The following is an 18,498-nucleotide window of genomic DNA, read 5'->3' on the forward strand; positions in this document are numbered from 1 at the left end:
TGCAACGAAGACCGGCTCACAGCGCTATTTAATCACGCAAAGAACAAGGAAGTCTAACAAATCCTCTAAGTGAGAGTTTGCTGTTGAGCAAATGGCTCTTTGGCTAAACTCTAAGCTCCTTTGAGTAGACGATTCACCTGTGGCACCCAGATTAAGTAGGCTTGAGTCAGAATAAATACCGCTTTTCAAGACGCACTAACACCCCACTCTGTGGTTCCTAGTAATTCAGTGGGCCAGAGCGGTTGCCATGAAGGAAGGGTTTATCCCCAGTTCTGTGCGGGGCCGGCACTGGGGATTATGGTGGGCTGGGTGGATTTGCTGTGCTGCTCAGCAGGTAAAGTCCCTTCCTGTGTTTGAATCCTCTGTGGTGTGACACAAAGCCCCGTCTCTCTGTCTGTGAACAGACTGGAGCTCTTTCTTCTGGCCGTGGGTCTCGAGGGCTGACCCGGGGCTCAGCCCTATGAGCTGGCTGTGAGCAGGCCGGCTGGATTTCTTTTCCCAGTGTCATTACTGTCCGGTGGTGGCACCAGCAGCACTCAACCCAGGCTTGCCTACAGCTCCGTGCCAGCACGAGACAAAATGAGGACGTATTTCAAGATCTTAACTGACCAGCAGCCCTCCCAACTGTCAGGTGCGGGACGCAGTGGCCTCCACGGATCCTGTCCTCCGGCCCTGCAGGCATCTCAGCCGTCCACAGAACCACAACTGACCGCCAGCGCCCGGGGGTGCTGGGGGCACGGCTACGCCTCCCCGGGGTGCTGAGGGCGTGGATTCCCACTGCCTCGGGGTGCTTGGGGACACAGTCGCCCCTCCCCAGGGTGCTAGGGGACATGCCTGTGCTGCCCCAGGGTGCTGAGGGCATGGAGCCCTACTGCCCCGGGGCGCTGGGGGCGAGGTCGCGCCGCTCCGGGGTGCTGGGGCCGCGGTCGCCCGGGGCGCTGGGGGCGCTGGGGGCCCGGGGCGCGGGGGGCCCGGGGCGCTGGGGGCCCGGGGCGCTGGAGGCTCGGGGGCCCGGGGCGCTGGAGGCTCGGGGGCCCGGGGCGCTGGGGGCCCGGGGCGCTGGAGGCTCGGGGGCCCGGGGCGCTGGGGGCGCTGGGGGCCCGGGGCGCTGGAGGCTCGGGGGCCCGGGGCGCTGGGGGCGCTGGGGGCCCGGGGCGCTGGAGGCTCGGGGGCCCGGGGCGCTGGGGGCGCTGGGGGCCCGGGGCGCTGGAGGCTCGGGGGCCCGGGGCGCTGGGGGCGCTGGGGGCCCGGGGCGCTGGGGGCGCTGGGGGCCCGGGGCGCTGGGGGCGCTGGGGGCCCGGGGCGCTGGGGGCGCTGGGGGCCCGGGGCGCTGGGGGCGCTGGGGGCGCTGGGGGCCCGGGGCGCGGGGGGCGCGGTCGCACCGTCGCGGGGCGCTGGGGGCGCGGGGGGCGCGGTCGCACCGTCGCGGGGCGCTGGGGGCGCGGGGGGCGCGGTCGCACCGTCGCGGGGCGCTGGGGGCGCTGGGGGCCCGGGGCGCGGGGGGCGCGGTCGCACCGTCGCGGGGCGCGGGGGGCGCGGTCGCACCGTCGCGGGGCGCGGGGGGGCGCGGTCGCACCGTCGCGGGGCGCGGGGGGCGCGGTCGCACCGTCGCGGGGCGGTGGGGGCGCTGGGGGCGCTGGGGGCGCGGGGGGCGCTGGGGGCGCTGGAGGCCCGGGGCGCTGGGGGCGCTGGGGGCGCTGGGGGCGCGGGGGGCGCGGGGGGCGCGGTCGCACCGTCGCGGGGCGCTGGGGACGCGGGGGGCGCGGGGGGGCGCGGTCGCACCGTCGCGGGGCGCTGGGGGCGCGGGGGGCGCGGTCGCACCGTCGCGGGGCGCTGGGGGCGCTGGGGGCGCTGGGGGCGCTGGGGGCGCGGGGGGGCGCGGTCGCACCGTCGCGGGGCGCTGGGGGCGCGGGGGGCGCGGTCGCACCGTCGCGGGGCCGCCAGCCACCCGGCACGCGCGCCCGGCCCGCAGCGGAAGTGGGCGGGACGCCCTGCCGGAAGTCCCTCTGGGTTCCGGGACGCGAGGTTGGGGCGGGTCTTCCCGCGAGACGTGCGAGTTCTCGCGGGACTGCGTTCAAACGCGGTGGCGCCGGCGGAGGGCTGTGGGGACCGGAGGTCGGGGAGTCCCGGTCCTGAGGCGGCCGCGGCGCCCGGATCGCGCAGCTCGGCGGCCGCCGGCGCCGGGGAGCGAGCGGAGGTGAGGCGGGGCGGGCCGGGCCGGGCCGGGCCGCGGAGGGCGGACGCTGCTCGCCCGGAACCCGGCGCTCGCGGACGCGTTTCCGGCCGGACGCGGTCCGGCGCTGGACCGGTGCGACCCGGGGCCGGGGAGCGCGGGGCGGGGCCGGGCGGGGCGGGGCCGGGGAGCGCGGGGCGGGGCCGGGGAGCGCGGGGCGGGGCCGGGGAGCGCGGGGCGGGGGCGGGGCCGGGGAGGGCGGGGCGGGCGGGGCCGGGGCGGGCGGGGCCGGGGAGCGCGGGGCGGGGCCGGGGAGCGCGGGGCGGGGCCGGGCGGGGCCGGGGCGGGCGGGGCGGGCGGGGCGGGGCCGGGGAGCGCGGGGCGGGGCCGGGGCGGGCGGGGCGGGCGGGGCGGGGCCGGGGAGCGCGGGGCCGGGCGGGGCCGGGGCGGGCGGGGCGGGGCCGGGGAGCGCGGGGCCGGGCGGGGCCGGGGCGGGCGGGGCGGGGCCGGGGAGCGCGGGGCGGGGCGGGCGGGGCGGGGCCGGGCGGGGCCGGGGCGGGCGGGGCGGGCGGGGCGGGGCCGGGGAGCGCGGGGCCGGGCGGGGCCGGGGCGGGCGGGGCCGGGGAGCGCGGGGCGGGGCGGGGCCGGGCGGGGCCGGGGAGCGCGGGGCGGGGCGGGGCCGGGGCGGGGCCGGGGCGGGCGGGGCCGGGGCGGGGCGGGCGGGGCCGGGGCGGGGCGGGCGGGGCCGGGGCGGGCGGGGCGGGGCCGGGGAGCGCGGGGCGGGCCGGGCGGGGCCGGGGCGGGCGGGGCCGGGGAGCGCGGGGCGGGGCGGGGCGGCGCGGGGCCGGGGCGGGGCCGGGGTGGGCGGGGCCGGGGCGGGCGGGGCGGGGCCGGGGCGGGGCGGGGCCGGGGAGCGCGGGGCGGGGCGGGGCGGGGCGGGGCCGGGGCGGGCGGGGCGGGGCCGGGAGTGTGGGGCGGGGCCGGGAGCGTGGCGCGGGGCCGGGCGGGGCCGGGGCGGGCGGGGCGGGGAGCGCGGGGCGGGGCCGGGGAGCGCGGGGCGGGGAGCGCGGGGCGGGGCCGGGGAGCGCGGGGCGGGGAGCGCGGGGCGGGGCCGGGGAGCGCGGGGCGGGGAGCGCGGGGCGGGGCCGGGGAGCGCGGGGCGGGGAGCGCGGGGCGGGGCCGGGGAGCGCGGGGCGGGGAGCGCGGGGCGGGGAGCGTGGCGCGGGGCCGGGCCGGGCCGGGGCGGGGCGGGGAGCGCGGGGCGGGGCCGGGGAGCGCGGGGCGGGGCCGGGGAGCGCGGGGCCGGGGCCGGGGAGCGCGGGGCGGGGCCGGGGAGCGCGGGGCGGGGGAGCGCGGGGCGGGGCCGGGGAGCGCGGGGCGGGGAGCGCGGGGCGGGGAGCGTGGCGCGGGGCCGGGCCGGGCCGGGGCGGGGCGGGGAGCGCGGGGCGGGGCCGGGGAGCGCGGGGCGGGGCCGGGGAGCGCGGGGCCGGGGCCGGGGAGGGCGGGGCCGGGGCCGGGGCCGGGGCCGGGCCGCATTCGGCCGGAGCTTCTCCTCCCTCGAGTGCTGGGTGAGCGCCTCGCCTTGAAGGCTGGAGGGGAGGCTCGGTGCGGACTCGCCCCGTCTCCTGGGTCGTTCGCCCGCGGAGGACCCCGGGCAGGCGTGGGTATCGCCCGTGCGGAGCGGCCCGCGCAGCCGTGCGCGCCGGGGTGCCGCCTGCGGCCCGCCCTCCGCGGCGGCGCCCGGCTCCCGCTCACCCCGCAGATCCCCGCCCGCGGCCCGGCTCCCGCTCACCCCGCAGATCCCCGCCCGCGGCCCGGCTCCCGCTCACCCCGCAGATCCCCGCCCGCGGCCCGGCTCCCGCTCACCCCGCAGATCCCCGCCCGCGGCCCGGCTCCCGCTCACCCCGCAGATCCCCGCCCGCGGCCCGGCTCCCGCTCACCCCGCAGATCCCCGCCCGCGGCCCGGCCCGGGGAACTTTCCCTACCCAGGAGGGCAGGTCCCCCGGTAAGGGCCTCGCGCCGCTCCCTGTCGCTTCTTCTTGCCTGTGTCTATCGTGCGGGCAGGAGGCAGAACACCGCTTTACGGATGGATGTACCCTCCGGAGGAAAGCCCAGGCATTGCCTGGCGTCTGAGCCTCCATGGTGCCCTCGCTGCGGACACAGTGCCAATTTCATAGGAGTCCAATCAGATTCTTCGAATGCATGAGAGCTACTTGTGGCTTCCTGGGGATAGTCCATGGGACTATCTTGAGGTTAGCTCCTTATTTCCCTGGCAGATGTTGAGAGGACAATGTCCAGTTAACTCAGACCTCCAAGAGTGAAGCAGAATGAGGTACTTGAGGCAGTTGAGTCCGCAGGTGTTGGTTACAGCAGCAGCGCAGTGCTTAGCCAGCTGGCCGCGCCACCGTGCAGGCGCATAAACGTTTCCATTATAAAGCGGTAGCTGCCAGCCCTCAGTGAGTAACCTGTGATCAGTTTTCTCTCTTTTGAAGCCCCATGTTTTCCTTCCTCATCTTCATTCTTCATCTTGTGTCCAAATTCGTTGACACATGGAATCATTTGGAAGGTCACCTACACATATTTCACTCACTGTGTCTACCCGGAGTGTCCCTGTGCTAGTCCCTGCACGTTAGAACTCATCATCTTCTTGAATCAGGGCAGTCCATCGCCCCTTGTGTAATAGGTTTTCACTCTTCTGGTATACAAGCTTGTTGTTACTTTTCTGTACGTTGCTGTTATCCCCTCTACAGCTGCTCCTCCAGTTTCTGCTATTTGCATCCTCTTAAACCCACTCCATTGGGGCTCTCGTCCCCTCCTCTGCCACTGCTGCCCCTGGGGTCACAAGTGACCTCCGTTAATTCAGATCCAGTGGTCAGTACTCAGTATCGTGATACCTCAGACACGGTGTTCTTCAAACGCCCTTTTACACTGGATGCACCGTCACGCTACTACAGAGTTTCTGGGTTTCGCTTGTTCTCGTGAGTTGCATGGGAACCTCTCCCTTAACATTGTACACTGGGCACAAATCACCCAGACATTTCCAGATGGCAAGTTTCTTGGAAGCAAAATTAAATGTGTTTTTCTTTTTCTGTGTTGAGCTCAAACCAAGGAACAAAATTACCAAAAGTAATTCTTGTTCTTGGAATAAGAAGTAGGTCTGACCTCTTATTTAGAAGTCAAGAATTGAATCTCAGTACTTTATGTTTGTGTGTGGCAATGAGGTTGCGTTTGTAAGCTTTTTTTCCGAGTTACATGTAAGCTCAAGTAATCATATTTCTTCAGTTTATAGGCAGCTGAAGACAGGAGAGGAACATGGAGGAAGACAAAATGACAGGTCTTCGAAATAAGCTCAAAGAGGCTGAATCAGAGCGACTGAAAGCTGCGCAGTATGGCCTACAGCTCCTGGAGAGCCAAACTGAATTGCAGAATGAATTGGATCAGTGTCGTCATGAGCTGATGGCCGTGACTGAGGTAGGGCTGTGCACTTGGGTTTATAAGGGCCTGGTTAGCCACTGGAGGTTTGTGATGCTATTATTATTATTATTTGTTTTTTACAGCATAATCCCATTCCTTGTACACCCCTTCCATATTAAAGGAGAATGAACTAAATGAATTACTCATATTCTTTCTAACCTAATGTATTCTGATGTTTTAAAAAAAAAAATCCAGTTTGATTACTTTTACCACATTTTGCCATTCTGACCCCTGGTGTGGCTTTGTCTGAATGCTGCTGAGCGGGCCTGACCTGTTTCAGAGCTCCGTGACGTCTGAATGTCCCGTGACACTTCGCAGGCCTTTCATTCTCCTCGGAAGCCCACTTATTTATTCAGCTATCACTTGTGGACATCTGAATCGTGACAGAAGGAAACTGTGCTGGGTGCATGACTTGGTCGAGCACCCCCTGCCTGGCAAACATGAGGCCCTGATTTCAAACCCCAGTACCACCCCTGAAAAGGAAAAGTGTAAATAATAGTTGATCTCTGCCCACTAAGCAAGCGTTCTTTTTTGGTTCTCTTTTGTAAGTGGAATAGCATTCACAAAAACCCCAGAGTCTCATGTTTATCGTTTGCTTCTTAGTACTTGACCGATAAGCCATCCACCCAGGCAGAGCTGTGCCCCGGCCACCGTCCTCTCTGCACTGGGCCACAGCGGCCCCTTGTGCTGGGCCTGCCTGCTCCCAGCCTGCCACTCACACTGTCATCCTCACATGGCTCCCAAGGCCCGCAGGGAATACCCGAAAGATTGTGCCCCTCCCTGCACCAGGCACACAAGGCTTCAGGCCTCTGGACAATAAAACCTGAGTTCTTTATGTGGGCTCGGGGGTCCCTCATGAACTGATCTCCCTTCAGACCACTTCTCTTCAGTCATGGCTCCATGAGAGCCAGAGTACACCTTCACCTCCACTCCTTCCCAGGGCCGGCTGCCAAGGCTGGTGCTTGGCAACCGGCCACCCACTGGGACCAGTCCCTGTATTCACCTCCCTGGGAGTTTGTGAGACTCCTTCACGTGTGTCAGACTTGTCCACAGAGTTCACTGAGGCTGAGTCACACAGTTAACTCCAGATGCTGTATGCCTGGTGCATGGTGAGCAGTAGACATTTAAAATAGACTGAAGTAGTCAGAAGTGAGCCTGGCTACGTGTGATCAATGTAGTGGGTGTTTGTGTAATTGGGTTGTAACTGGATCTGTTTGCAGAAATATGAACAAGAAAAATACACTCTTCAGAGAGCTGTGGAGCTTAAGAGCCGCATGCTAGAGAGTTTGAGCTGTGAGTATGAAGCCATGAAGCAGCAGCAGAAGCTGCAGCTGGAGCAGCTGGAAGAGCAGCTGGGCCGACGGCATGCGCAAGAGGCAGAGGAGCTCAGAGGCAAGGTGGGGTGTCCGCGTTCCAGAGCAAATCCCCCGTCTCTGTGCAGTGCCGTGTGGACATGAGCAGACAGGCTTCCCCAAGTACGGCCCAGTCTGGATCCCTGCCATGAGCCTGGCAGCAGGGACTGGACACGAGCTCACACACAAGCCCGAGTGAGGGACACAGTTGGCCCGGCAAAGGGCTGGGCCTACACAGTGCAGCAGTGCCCTTGTGGGAGGAATCTGCCCGCCTGCCGCAGCTCATGCTCTACTTTGCAATTCTGCAGAACTAATCAGGAACTCCTCATGAATTAGTATAAGTTACAGCAGGCACCCGCTAACTACAGATAACACCATCAGAGAGGACCCATTCTCTCTCCATGACTGCATGGTCAGTCATGGCTGAGGCCCTGCATGCTGGCTCCACTTGGACACACGGGAGAACAGGACCACTGGAGTGGGCGCCTTCCAGCACCCAGTTACCCAGTGCTTTAACCTGAAATGCTGTCAGGTCTGGGCCTTCTACCAGAACTTGCCTTGACTCTTCTGCTCTCTTAGAAGTTTTTGTGTATCATCTTCTGGTTTTTCCATGTCTTTGTACCACCTGTCATTACTTAATTTTCAGTAAATTACCTGTGTTTTCTGTGTGTGCATATGCGCGTGCATGTATGTACGTGTGCGTGTGTTTGTATGAGAGGAGGTACTGTGGCTTGAACTCTGGGCCTTGCCTTGCAATCTGTCTTGGCTTTTTCCCTCACATCTGGCACTCTACCACTTGAGCCACACCTGTGCTTTCGGATTTTTGTGGTTAATTGGGAGATACAAGTCTTACGGATTTTTCTGTCCAAGCTGGTTTCAGACAGCGATCCTCAGATTTATTTGCCTCTTTGAGTAGTTAGGATGACAGGCGTGAGCCACCAGTGCCTGAGATGCTTTCCCACTGTAATAGCTGTATCAGTGAGGTCACATATTTGGGCTAGTGTGTTAATTTCCGTCTAATATGCATTATTAGTGCTGCTTTTGTGTAATACAGTCATTCCCCAGGACTCAGAGAGGGTAACCTAGCTTAGTTTATGTAAATCTCAGAGACACTGCTGAGCAGTAATGCTGTATTTCTCCTCCTCTCCCTAGGTGTTGTTTTCATTTGGCATTAGTTCCCACCCCCACTTGATGTCTAGCCTTGGGCGAATAGGAAACTTCCGTAGTACAATGGTGGTTTTGACTTGCAGCATCTCAAATCTTCCTCCTGTTTTGCTTTAGTTGGGAAGGCTGGAGGCAGACCTGGACGAGGCCAGGCTCCGTGAGAAGCAGCTGGGGCACAAGGTAGAGCACCAGAAGGAGCTCCTGGCGCAGAAGGCGGAGGAGCTGCGGCTCGTGTCCGAGCGCCGGCAGGAGAGCACCCCCTCGGAGACGCTGGCCCTGCGAAAGGAGCTGTCTGATGTGGCGCGCCTGAAGGTGGGCTGCCCCTGGGGACGGCCCTGCGTTCCTTCACCAGTGCGAAGGCTGGTGGGCTGGGCTGGAGACCAAGGTTAAGGGCTTGAGTTGGTAGGAAAAGAGGAGGGTCCTCGAGAGCCTTTTCTTTTTCTGCTAAAAAGTCTAGTATTCACCGAAGAGCCCCCGAACAGTTATTTAGTTTTAGTTTGGGGAGTGAGCCGCCACTGCGCGGTGCACGGGAGTGCCTCCTCACCATCTCCCCTTGGAGCAGGCGGGCCTGGAAGAAGAGGTGCGTGAGCTCCGCTACGCTCAGGAGAGACTGGAGCATCTGAGCGCCGACTTGATGCGCCAGGCAGAGCAGCTCAGGGCAGAGAAGGACGAGCGGGAGAAGGAAGCGGCGTCCTGCTACAGCGCCCTGGAGGTACGGTGAGGACCCCAGGCTCGGCTCCAGCCTCAGTGCCGCGCGTCAGCCCATCCACCATGCATGCTTTCTTCTGAATGCAGAAAGCACGGGTGGAGAGCCAGGATCTGCAGCTGCAGCTGAATCAGGCCCTGCAGCAGGCACTGGACCCCAACAGCAAGGGCAACTCACTGTTTGCGGAGGTACTTGGGGGAAACCCACCAGGGGTTGGATGGCGCTGGCGTTTGGCTCACGAGAACAGTGAGACGCAGGAGTACTTCCCAGGTAGAAGATCGGAGGGCGGCCATGGAGCGGCAGCTCAACAGCATGAAGGTCAAGTATCAGACGCTGAAGAAGCAGAATGCCTTCTACCGAGAGCAGATGCAGCGGATGAAGGTAGAGCGGGCGCTGGGGAGCTCCCAAAGCATACACGGTTACGCCAAGGGCTTCAGACACGGGTAAAAAGCAGGATAAATACACCCAAAGTTCTGCCTACAGCAGGACTTACTGCTGTGTGTTGTTAAAATACAAGATGAGAAACAGCCACCGAGTTTTGACTTACAGCATTTCGAATCCTTTTTTAAAGTTTAGACTCACATACAAGGTAAGATTGTACCAGAGGTGCTCTTGTTAAGTCTCTGCCTTATTGTATGTGCTTGCGGCTTTTTTCCAGTTACAAATTGCCACGTTGCTACAAATGAGAGGGTCCCAGGCAGAGTGTGAGCAGCAAGAGCGGTTGTTTACCATGGTGGAGCAGAAGAATGGGGAGATAAAGCATCTTCTAGGGGAGGTTAGAAATCTGGAGAAATTTAAGGTATGTGAAAACTTTAAAAGATAGCACATTTTGAATTTCTCGCTGCTTCTCACTTACTCTGTTGTTGTTCAGTTTTTGTGCTGGTCTTCTGGTTCTGGGGCTTCAGCTCGGCCTTGGGCTTGCTTGGCTTGTGTGCTCTTTCTTGGGCGGCACTCACGTGAGCTATGCCTCCAGACTGACATTCTGCTAGCCGACTGGTGACGGGATCTAGCAGAAGCTTCCGCCTGGCTTGGCTTCAAGGCATGACCATTCAGGTCTCAACCCTCTGAGTAGCTAGGATTACAGGCATGAGCCCTGGCCTTAAAATAGGTTTCTTTATTATATGGAATTGAGGTGTTTCGTACACACTGACTCAGTGTTTATTTTCTCCTGGTTTTCTTTGTTTTTTATTAGCCCCAGTTAGTTGCACAGGGGAGTTCATCTCCGCAGGCCTAGGCTGGCTTACAGGGAGTCCGTCAGGCTTGCCCTGTTGCTGTGATGCTGCCCACCCGTGGGTCTGGAGTTCTACTTTTTTCCCTGCAAGTTTTTGTTTTTTTTTTAAGATTGACGTTTTTCCCCCTGCAGAAATACACTTTATGTCAATGTTGGGGGCATGGATAGGTACCAGAAGGAACTTCAGACCTCTTTTGGTTTTATCAAGTTCAGAATTCAAGTCAGCCAGCTTTTCTTTCTGTTCAAAAAGCCAGAAGGTGCTGGGTGCTCATGTGAGCTGGTGGCTCACGCCCATCATCCTAGCTACTCAGGAGGCTGAGATTAGAAGATCGCAGTTCATAGCCAGCCCGGGCAGGAAAGTCCCTGAGACTCTTATCTCCAGAAAACCAGAAGTGGCGCTGTGGCTCCAAGTGGTAGAGCGCTAGCCTTGAGCTGAAGAGCTGAGGGACAGCGCCCAGGCCCAGAGTTCAAGCCCCACGACTGACAAAAAAACAAGCCAGAAGTTGAAACAGGCAGCGATGTGGTTGGAAGCACAGACTGTGCAGCCAGCCTGGGTTCAGAGTCTGTCTTTCTTCTCTGTCCCCTTGCCTATAAGAGTGGGGCAGAGTAGTTGTGGGCATGCTGCCACCCTGTGGTGGGAGCTGGGCAGTGCACGGAGCTGGCCTTGCCTGTCAGCCTGCAGCGGTGTGGACTGAGAACCCGTGCTCTCCCTAGGAGTTGTATGAGAGTGTGAAGCAGAAGCCCCCGGCAGAGGCCAGCCCCTCCACTCCGCAGGACAGCAGCTACTACACAGACTTGCTGCAGCTGAAGATCCAGGAGCTGAAGTAGGTGTCCTGGCCGCGGGCAGCACTGCGAGAAACAAAACAAAAACCAGAAAGTGCTCTCAGTCCAGAGCATTTTGAAGAACATGTAATTTGAAACTTAAACTGTCATATAGATACATTGGAAAAGAATGCAGGAATTCTGAACGCTGGGCCTGGGCGCTGCCCCTCAGCTCTTCAACTCAAGGCTAACGCTCTACACTTGAGCCATAACACCACTGTTTATGTGGTGCTGAGGAATGGAACCCAGGGCCTCATGCATGCGAGGCAAGTGCTCTACCACTGAGCCACCTTCCCAGCGGGAATTCTTTTTTTGTTGGAGAGAGTTGCCATTGTTAAACCTTATTTTAATTATTTTGTTGTTAGTAAAAATGCCAGAGAAACACATTTTTAGCTAAGTGTTCAAATACACAAGTTCACTCCGGAGCACATGTCTGTTCTGTGTGTGAACTTGGACTTCTCTGCCACTGTAGCAAAGAAAACGAGAGCACCCGAGGTGAGCTGTCCATCCAGCGGATGAAGGCCTTGTTTGAGAGCCAGCGCTCCCTGGATTTTGAGCGAAAACTCTTTGCCCAGGAAAGGTGCCTGCAGGTTGTGGAAAGTGAGAACATGAAGCTGAGAGCCAAGCTGGATGAGTTAAAGTTGAAGTACGAACCCGAAGGTAGATACGTGTGTGTGTGTGTGTGTGTGTGTGTGTGTGTGTGTGTGTGTGTGTGTGTGTGTGTGTGTAGGTGTGTGGACTTGGTTTACTTTTGTCTCAAGGCAGGAATAGCGCTGAGAATTTGTATCAACTTTTTTTAAGTCTTTTTATATACAAGTTTGTGGTTTTATATATATGTATATATGTACGTATACATATATATGGCTTAAGGAAAATTTACTGCTACAAAATTGTAAGAACAAGCCAGGTGTTGGTGTCTCACACCTATAATCCTAGCTACTCAGGAGGCTGAGATCTGAGGATCACAGTCCAAAGCCAACCAAAGGAAAGCCAGTGAAACTCTTCTATCTCTAGTTACTCATCAGAAAACCAAAAGTGGAGCTGTGGCTCAAAGTGGTAGCGCATTAGCCTTGAGCAAAAAATGCTCACAAGACAGTGCCCAGGCCCTGAGTTCAAGCCCTGTGACCAACAGCAACAACAAAGAATGATAGGCACATTAAATGAACTGGGCACTGAGCACAAGAATAGAAGATGTGCCTCAAGGCAGGTGTAGTGGAAGCAGTTGCAGCAAAACCCGTCCAGTGTGACACAGATGGACAAGCCCGTCCCGTGTGACACAGACGGACAAGCCCGTCCCGTGTGACACAGACGGACAAACCCGTCCCGTGTGACACAGACGGACAAACCTGTCCCGTGTGACACAGATGGTCAAGCCCGTCCCGTGTGACACAGACGGACAAACCCCCCGTGTGACACAGAAGGACAAATCTGCTCGTGTGACAGACGGACAAACCCGTCCCGTGTGACACAGATGGACAAGCCCGTCCCGTGTGACACAGACGGACAAACCTGTCCCGTGTGACACAGATGGACAAACCCGTCCCGTGTGACACAGACGGACAAACCCCCCGTGTGACACAGAAGGAAAAATCTGCTCGTGTTACAGACGGACAAGCCCATCCTGCGTGGCGCTGTTGTACTTGGCTTCGGCTCACTCATGCTTTCACTGCCGTGGCAGGTGCACTCAGGTGGAAGAAAGAGTCGAGCATGTGACTCGGTGACTTTCTGTCCCCACCGGGCACAGGAACCGGGGCTGTGATGGCAGGTGGGGGGTGCTGCGTGAGGGGAGCTCCCCGTGGTGGGGTGGGGTTCTGACTAGTCCCGAGGGGTGTCTGCGAGGTGCGCCTCACGCGCCCCCGGTGTTCAGCGGGTCCTTCCTTGGCACGCGATCCCTAGACACTGACGTAGTGAGCAAGGGTCCTTCCGTGCCCACTCCACCGAGCGAGGCAGCGTGAAGACTCCAGAGCCCAGTGCTCGTTCTGAAGTTCCCAGGGGAGCAGTGTGGCCTGGTCCGCTTGGAAGATGCGGTGAAGGGAGTGTGTGTCGGTGGGAGAGGACAGCAGGGCTGGGCCTCTCACGCCTCGCTGACTGGTTTCCCAATGGTTTCCATCGCAGAGGCCATGGACGTGCCTGTTCTCAAGAAGAGGCGGGAGGTGCTGCCCGTGGACGGAGCCACCCCCGAAGGCCAGCTTGCCCACAGCGCTGCTGGGAAGGAGGTTTCTAGACTCTCACCTGGCAAAGAGGAGACACAGTCCTGTCCAAACAACTTAAGAGATAACTTCCCGTTAGAAAAGTCAGTCTCTGTGGACAAGCCCGCCACCGGCGTCCCTGCTCGCCAAGATCTGCCCCCAGACGCACAGCGCAAGAAGGAAAGGAAGTGTGTGACGCTTGTGGACGCCCCCGCAGCCGCCCAAGCCTTGGATGAGTGCGACGGGCCCTCCCCCAGCTCTGCCAGCTCCGCCAGGTCTGTGCCCTGCCCGCGGTGGGCAGCCTTCCCCCTCCCCTACTCCCCTCCCCCAGCTCCGCCAGGTCTGTGCCCTGCCCGCGGTGGGCAGCCTTCCCCCTCCCCCACTCCCCTCCCCCAGCTCCGCCAGGTCTGTGCCCTGCCCCCGGTGGGCAGCCCTCCCCCTCCCCCCAGCTCCTCCAGGTCTGTGCCTGCCCACGGTGGGCAGCCCTCCCCCTCCCCCCAGCTCCTCCAGGTCTGTGCCCTGCCCGCGGTGGGCAGCCCTCCCCCACTCCCCTCCCTCCCAGCTCCTCCAGGTCTGTGCCCTGCCCGCGGTGGGCAGCCCTCCCCCACTCCCCCTCTCCCCAGCTCCTCCAGGTCTGTGCCTGCCCGCGGTGGGCAGCCTTCCCCCTCCCCCACTCCCCCTCCCCCCAGCTCCTCCAGGTCTGTGCCTGCCCGCGGTGGGCAGCCCTCCTCCACTCCCCCTCTCCCCCAGCTCCTCCAGGTCTGTGCCTGCCCGCGGTGGGCAGCCCTCCCCCACTCCCCTCCCCCAGCTCCTCCAGGTCTGTGCCTGCCCGCGGTGGGCAGCCCTCCCCCACTCCCCTCCCCCAGCTCCTCCAGGTCTGTGCCCTGCCCGCGGTGGGCAGCCCTCCCCCAGTCCCCTCCCCCAGCTCCTCCAGGTCTGTGCCTGCCCGCGGTGGGCAGCCCTCCCCCACTCCCCTCCCCCCAGCTCCTCCAGGTCTGTGCCCTGCCCGCGGTGGGCAGCCCTCCCCCAGTCCCCTCCCCCAGCTCCTCCAGGTCTGTGCCTGCCCGCGGTGGGCAGCCCTCCCCCTCCCCTACTCCCCTCCCCCAGCTCCTCCAGGTCTGTGCCCTGTCCGCGGTGGGCAGCCCTCCCCCACTCCCCTCCCCTCAGCTCCACCAGGTCTGTGCCCTGCCCGCGGTGGGCAGCCCTCCCCCACTCCCCTCCCCTCAGCTCCACCAGGTCTGTGCCCTGCCCGCGGTGGGCAGCCCTCCCCCACTCCCCTCCCCCCCAGCTCCTCCAGGTCTGTGCCCTGCCCGCGGTGGGCAGCCCTCCCCCACTCCCCTCCCCTCAGCTCCACCAGGTCTGTGCCCTGCCCGCGGTGGGAAGCCCTCCCCCACTCCCCTCCCCCAGCTCCTCCAGGTCTGTGCCTGCCCGCGGTGGGCAGCCCTCCCCCACTCCCCTCCCCCCAGCTCCTCCAGGTCTGTGCCCTGCCCGCGGTGGGCAGCCCTCCCCCACTCCCCTCCCCCCCAGCTCCTCCAGGTCTGTGCCTGCCCGCGGTGGGCAGCCCTCCCCCTCCCCCCAGCTCCTCCAGGTCTGTGCCTGCCCGCGGTGGGCAGCCCTCCCCCACTCCCCTCCCCCCAGCTCCTCCAGGTCTGTGCCTGCCCGCGGTGGGCAGCCCTCCCCCACTCCCCTCCCCTCAGTTCCGCCAGTCTGTGCCCTGCCCGCGGTGGGCAGCCCTCCCCCTCCCCTACTCCCCTCCCCCAGCTCCTCCAGGTCTGTGCCCTGTCCGCGGTGGGCAGCCCTCCCCCACTCCCCTCCCCTCAGCTCCACCAGGTCTGTGCCCTGCCCGCGGTGGGCAGCCCTCCCCCACTCCCCTCCCCTCAGCTCCACCAGGTCTGTGCCCTGCCCGCGGTGGGCAGCCCTCCCCCACTCCCCTCCCCCCCAGCTCCTCCAGGTCTGTGCCCTGCCCGCGGTGGGCAGCCCTCCCCCACTCCCCTCCCCTCAGCTCCACCAGGTCTGTGCCCTGCCCGCGGTGGGCAGCCCTCCCCCACTCCCCTCCCCCAGCTCCTCCAGGTCTGTGCCTGCCCGCGGTGGGCAGCCCTCCCCCACTCCCCTCCCCCCAGCTCCTCCAGGTCTGTGCCCTGCCCGCGGTGGGCAGCCCTCCCCCACTCCCCTCCCCCCCAGCTCCTCCAGGTCTGTCCCCTGCCCGCGGTGGGCAGCCCTCCCCCACTCCCCTCCCCCCAGCTCCTCCAGGTCTGTCCCCTGCCCGCGGTGGGCAGCCCTCCCCCACTCCCCTCCCCTCAGCTCCACCAGGTCTGTGCCCTGCCCGCGGTGGGCAGCCCTCCCCCACTCCCCTCCCCCAGCTCCTCCAGGTCTGTGCCTGCCCGCGGTGGGCAGCCCTCCCCCACTCCCCTCCCCCCAGCTCCTCCAGGTCTGTGCCTGCCCGCGGTGGGCAGCCCTCCCCCACTCCCCTCCCCTCAGTTCCGCCAGTCTGTGCCCTGCCCGCGGTGGGCAGCCCTCCCCCACTCCCCTCCCCCCAGCTCCTCCAGGTCTGTCCCCTGCCCGCGGTGGGCAGCCCTCCCCCACTCCCCTCCCCCCAGCTCCTCCAGGTCTGTGCCCTGCCCGCGGTGGGCAGCCCTCCCCCTCCCCTACTCCCCTCCCCCAGCTCCACCAGGTCTGTGCCCTGCCCGCGGTGGGCAGCCCTCCCCCTCCCCCCAGCTCCTCCAGGTCTGTGCCCTGCCCGCGGTGGGCAGCCCTCCCCCTTCCCTACTCCCCTCCCCCAGCTCCACCAGGTCTGTGCCTGCCTGCGGTGGGCAGCCCTCCCCCTCCCCCCAGCTCCTCCAGGTCTGTGCCTGCCCGCGGTGGGCAGCCCTCCCCCACTCCCCTCCCCCAGCTCCTCCAGGTCTGTGCCTGCCCATGGTGGGCAGCCCTCCCCCACTCCCCTCCCCTCAGTTCCGCCAGGTCTGTGCCTGCCCGCAGTGGGCAGCCCTCCCCCACTCCCCTCCCCCCCAGCTCCTCCAGGTCTGTGCCCTGCCCGCGGTGGGCAGCCCTCCCCCACTCCCCTCCCCCAGCTCCACCAGGTCTGTGCCTGCCCGCGGTGGGCAGCCCTTCCCCTCCCCCTCCCCCGCAGGAGCTGCACCATGCCTTGCCTGTCCGCTGTCTTGCATTGCCTGCGGTGTGATTCCCCAGTGTCTCTGCCTGCCCTCAGCCTGTCCAGACAGAAAGAGGAAAGCCATAGCGGAGGGGAGGAGGGATCCCAAGGCTGGACTGCCTCTTGGTGAAATGGGAATGTTGCAGCATTCGTTTTCCTCTGTGTAAGAGCGGCGATGAAAGAAAGTCTAACTTGCCTGCTCAGAGGGCTTTCTAGTGGCTTAAGACACTTCAGTTTATAAAAACAGGTGACTTTTCATGGCTTTTGATGTCATGTGTATTAACTCTTCACAAATGGGCTTTGATACATATTTGGCTTTTTTAAATATAAAGCTAATTTATTTTTATTTTTCTAAAACTTCAAAGCCTTTATTTTCTGCATAATTGAGTTCGTAATTCAAAGAGAAAGTCGGGCGTATATATCTGAAGGACTTCACGTTCAAAGGGCTTTGTGTTTTTAAGAAGCAGTGAGGGAGGGAGGGAGGGAGGGAGGTAGCCAGCTAGCTAGCTAGCTGTGCGTGCGGGTCCGGGCTGTGCCCAGTGAAGAGGTCTCTGCAGGGCCCGGCCCCAGCCGGGCCCGGCATTCACAGCTGAGCCTCCAGATGCAGCTCTGGCTGGCTGGGGTGGCGTCCTGTAAGGGTCTCTGTCTCTGGGAGAGACGCAGAGCCAGGTGTTGAGGCGAGGCTTCCCTTCCCTTCCCTCCCCTTCCCTGGGTGTCTGTCACATGATGGCCCAGGTCCTGCCTGCTGGTGATCCTGGTGGCGTGTGTCTGTCTGCAGGTAGAGCTCCGGCCCTGCCGTGCAGCCCTGGGCCCTTGCCGTCTGCGTTGCCTTCGTTTCTTTTTCTGGCCTATTTTGTTTCAGGGAAAAAAAATGTATGTGGCCATTTGTTGGACTCAAATTACATGCTGGAAATTTTTTGTCTTGCTTGTTAAGCACATAGGAAATAGGAGACGACTGTGTGTGTGTGTGTGTGTGTGTGTTTCCTGCTTTGTGCTTTGCACGCTTAGACAAAGTTGGATTTTGAAGGTTTGGTCACAGCGAGGACGGCTTTGTTAGGAGCCTTGCTGTCAAGTGCTCACAGCCTCAATCCACGCCTTCCCTACAACACACCTTCACCGCCCCTTTGGAAGTCCTGCTCTGTCTGCGTTTTCTTGTGTGTGGGTTCTGGGGCTCAGACCCAGGGCCCTGAACTCTCCTCAGCTTGTTCTCTCTTGGCTGGCACTCAATTGTTGGTAAGAATCTCCAGAACTTTTCTGTTTGAGAACTTCAGCTTTCCCACTGAGGTTCCTAGATCTCCTGAGTAGCTAGGATTATAGGCGTGAGACACCTTTAACTATGATGCTGGTAATTGGTTTGTGGTTGCGTGTGACAAATAGACATCGGTTGACTCGGCCCAGGGTCCACTTGTTCTTACCTTGTGCTCCACCTTGATGCAAGTCGACGTCACGGCGTGGCCTGCACATGTTAATCTTGTCTTACGTGTGCTTATTGTTGGAGGTACCTGCTGAGTTTATTCTCTAATTTAGGCTTTACCAGGTGCCCCCTTTGTTTTTTAAAACAACCTTAAAGATGTTTCTTAAACATGTAATAAAGTTAAGGTACTTAATATAGAAAAGTCTTTCAAACATTTTAAAAAGCAGTGCCCTGCCCCCTCAATCTGGCTAGACTGCCAGGGTTTGGTCTTGGATTTTTCTTAACCACCTTTGAATTCAGAGTGGATATTTTGATGCCTACAGGTTAGCTGCTGATGCAAGGCTTCAAGCAGAAGTTAAGGAAGAAGAAGAAAACTCAGGCAAGGTGGGAAAGGAGCCGTGTAAGAAGCCACACCCCGTGATGTACGTGTCCTCCAAGCCGGGGGCGGCGCAGGCGCAGTGCGCACAGCAGTAGAGTCGGGCCCCCAGGGCCAGGCCGTCCCCGCGGGGAGGAGGGCGCCCGAGGTTCACACCGGCTGGCAGACGCTTGGCAGCACCCCTCCACGTGGCTGCACTGCTAACCTGAGAAAGCCCAAGCCATGGCCCCTCCCAGAGCTTCTGTGAATCACAGAGAACTGGTTGTTATCAGAAGGAAAATGATCGTTAATGTACCTCTACTTTCTGTCTTGGATGTAAAACTTTCAAGTGATGAGATCACATTTAAAAAGAGAACGCTGACCTTGTTAAATACTGTATTTTCCTTTCCACGATTTTTATGACCTTAGTTTTTCACTGTTGTAAAAATAGAGACTTTTGTTTGAAAGCA

At 62.1% G+C, this 18,498-nt stretch overlaps 1 protein-coding gene across 1 annotated transcript; it reads left to right on the forward strand.

Annotated features, from left to right (window-relative positions):
- The first annotated feature begins 2,112 nt into the window (after positions 1–2,112).
- On the forward strand, positions 2,113–18,498 carry Spdl1 (spindle apparatus coiled-coil protein 1). The gene is made up of 12 exons (XM_042670227.1): positions 2,113–2,197; positions 5,456–5,644; positions 6,868–7,044; positions 8,281–8,475; positions 8,726–8,875; positions 8,959–9,057; positions 9,140–9,250; positions 9,528–9,668; positions 10,815–10,924; positions 11,395–11,582; positions 13,038–13,386; positions 17,997–18,498. Exons 2-12 carry the CDS (start codon positions 5,486–5,488, stop codon positions 18,145–18,147), a joined length of 1,830 nt encoding a protein of 609 aa, XP_042526161.1. The 5' UTR covers positions 2,113–2,197; positions 5,456–5,485; the 3' UTR covers positions 18,148–18,498.

The sequence above is a fragment of the Dipodomys spectabilis genome, unplaced genomic scaffold (genome assembly GCF_019054845.1).
Source record: "Dipodomys spectabilis isolate Male_0828 unplaced genomic scaffold, ASM1905484v1 ptg000528l, whole genome shotgun sequence".
NCBI classification, from domain to species: Eukaryota; Metazoa; Chordata; class Mammalia; order Rodentia; family Heteromyidae; genus Dipodomys; species Dipodomys spectabilis.

Bases quoted from the DNA above. Each gene is read 5' to 3' on its own strand.
- Spdl1 (XM_042670227.1), top strand. From the start codon at position 5,486: ATGGAGGAAGACAAAATGACAGGTCTTCGAAATAAGCTCAAAGAGGCT. The intron at 5,645-6,867 runs GTAGGGCTGTGC...ATCTGTTTGCAG, and splicing joins AGCTGATGGCCGTGACTGAG to AAATATGAACAAGAAAAATA. The intron at 9,669-10,814 runs GTATGTGAAAAC...TGCTCTCCCTAG, and splicing joins GAAATCTGGAGAAATTTAAG to GAGTTGTATGAGAGTGTGAA.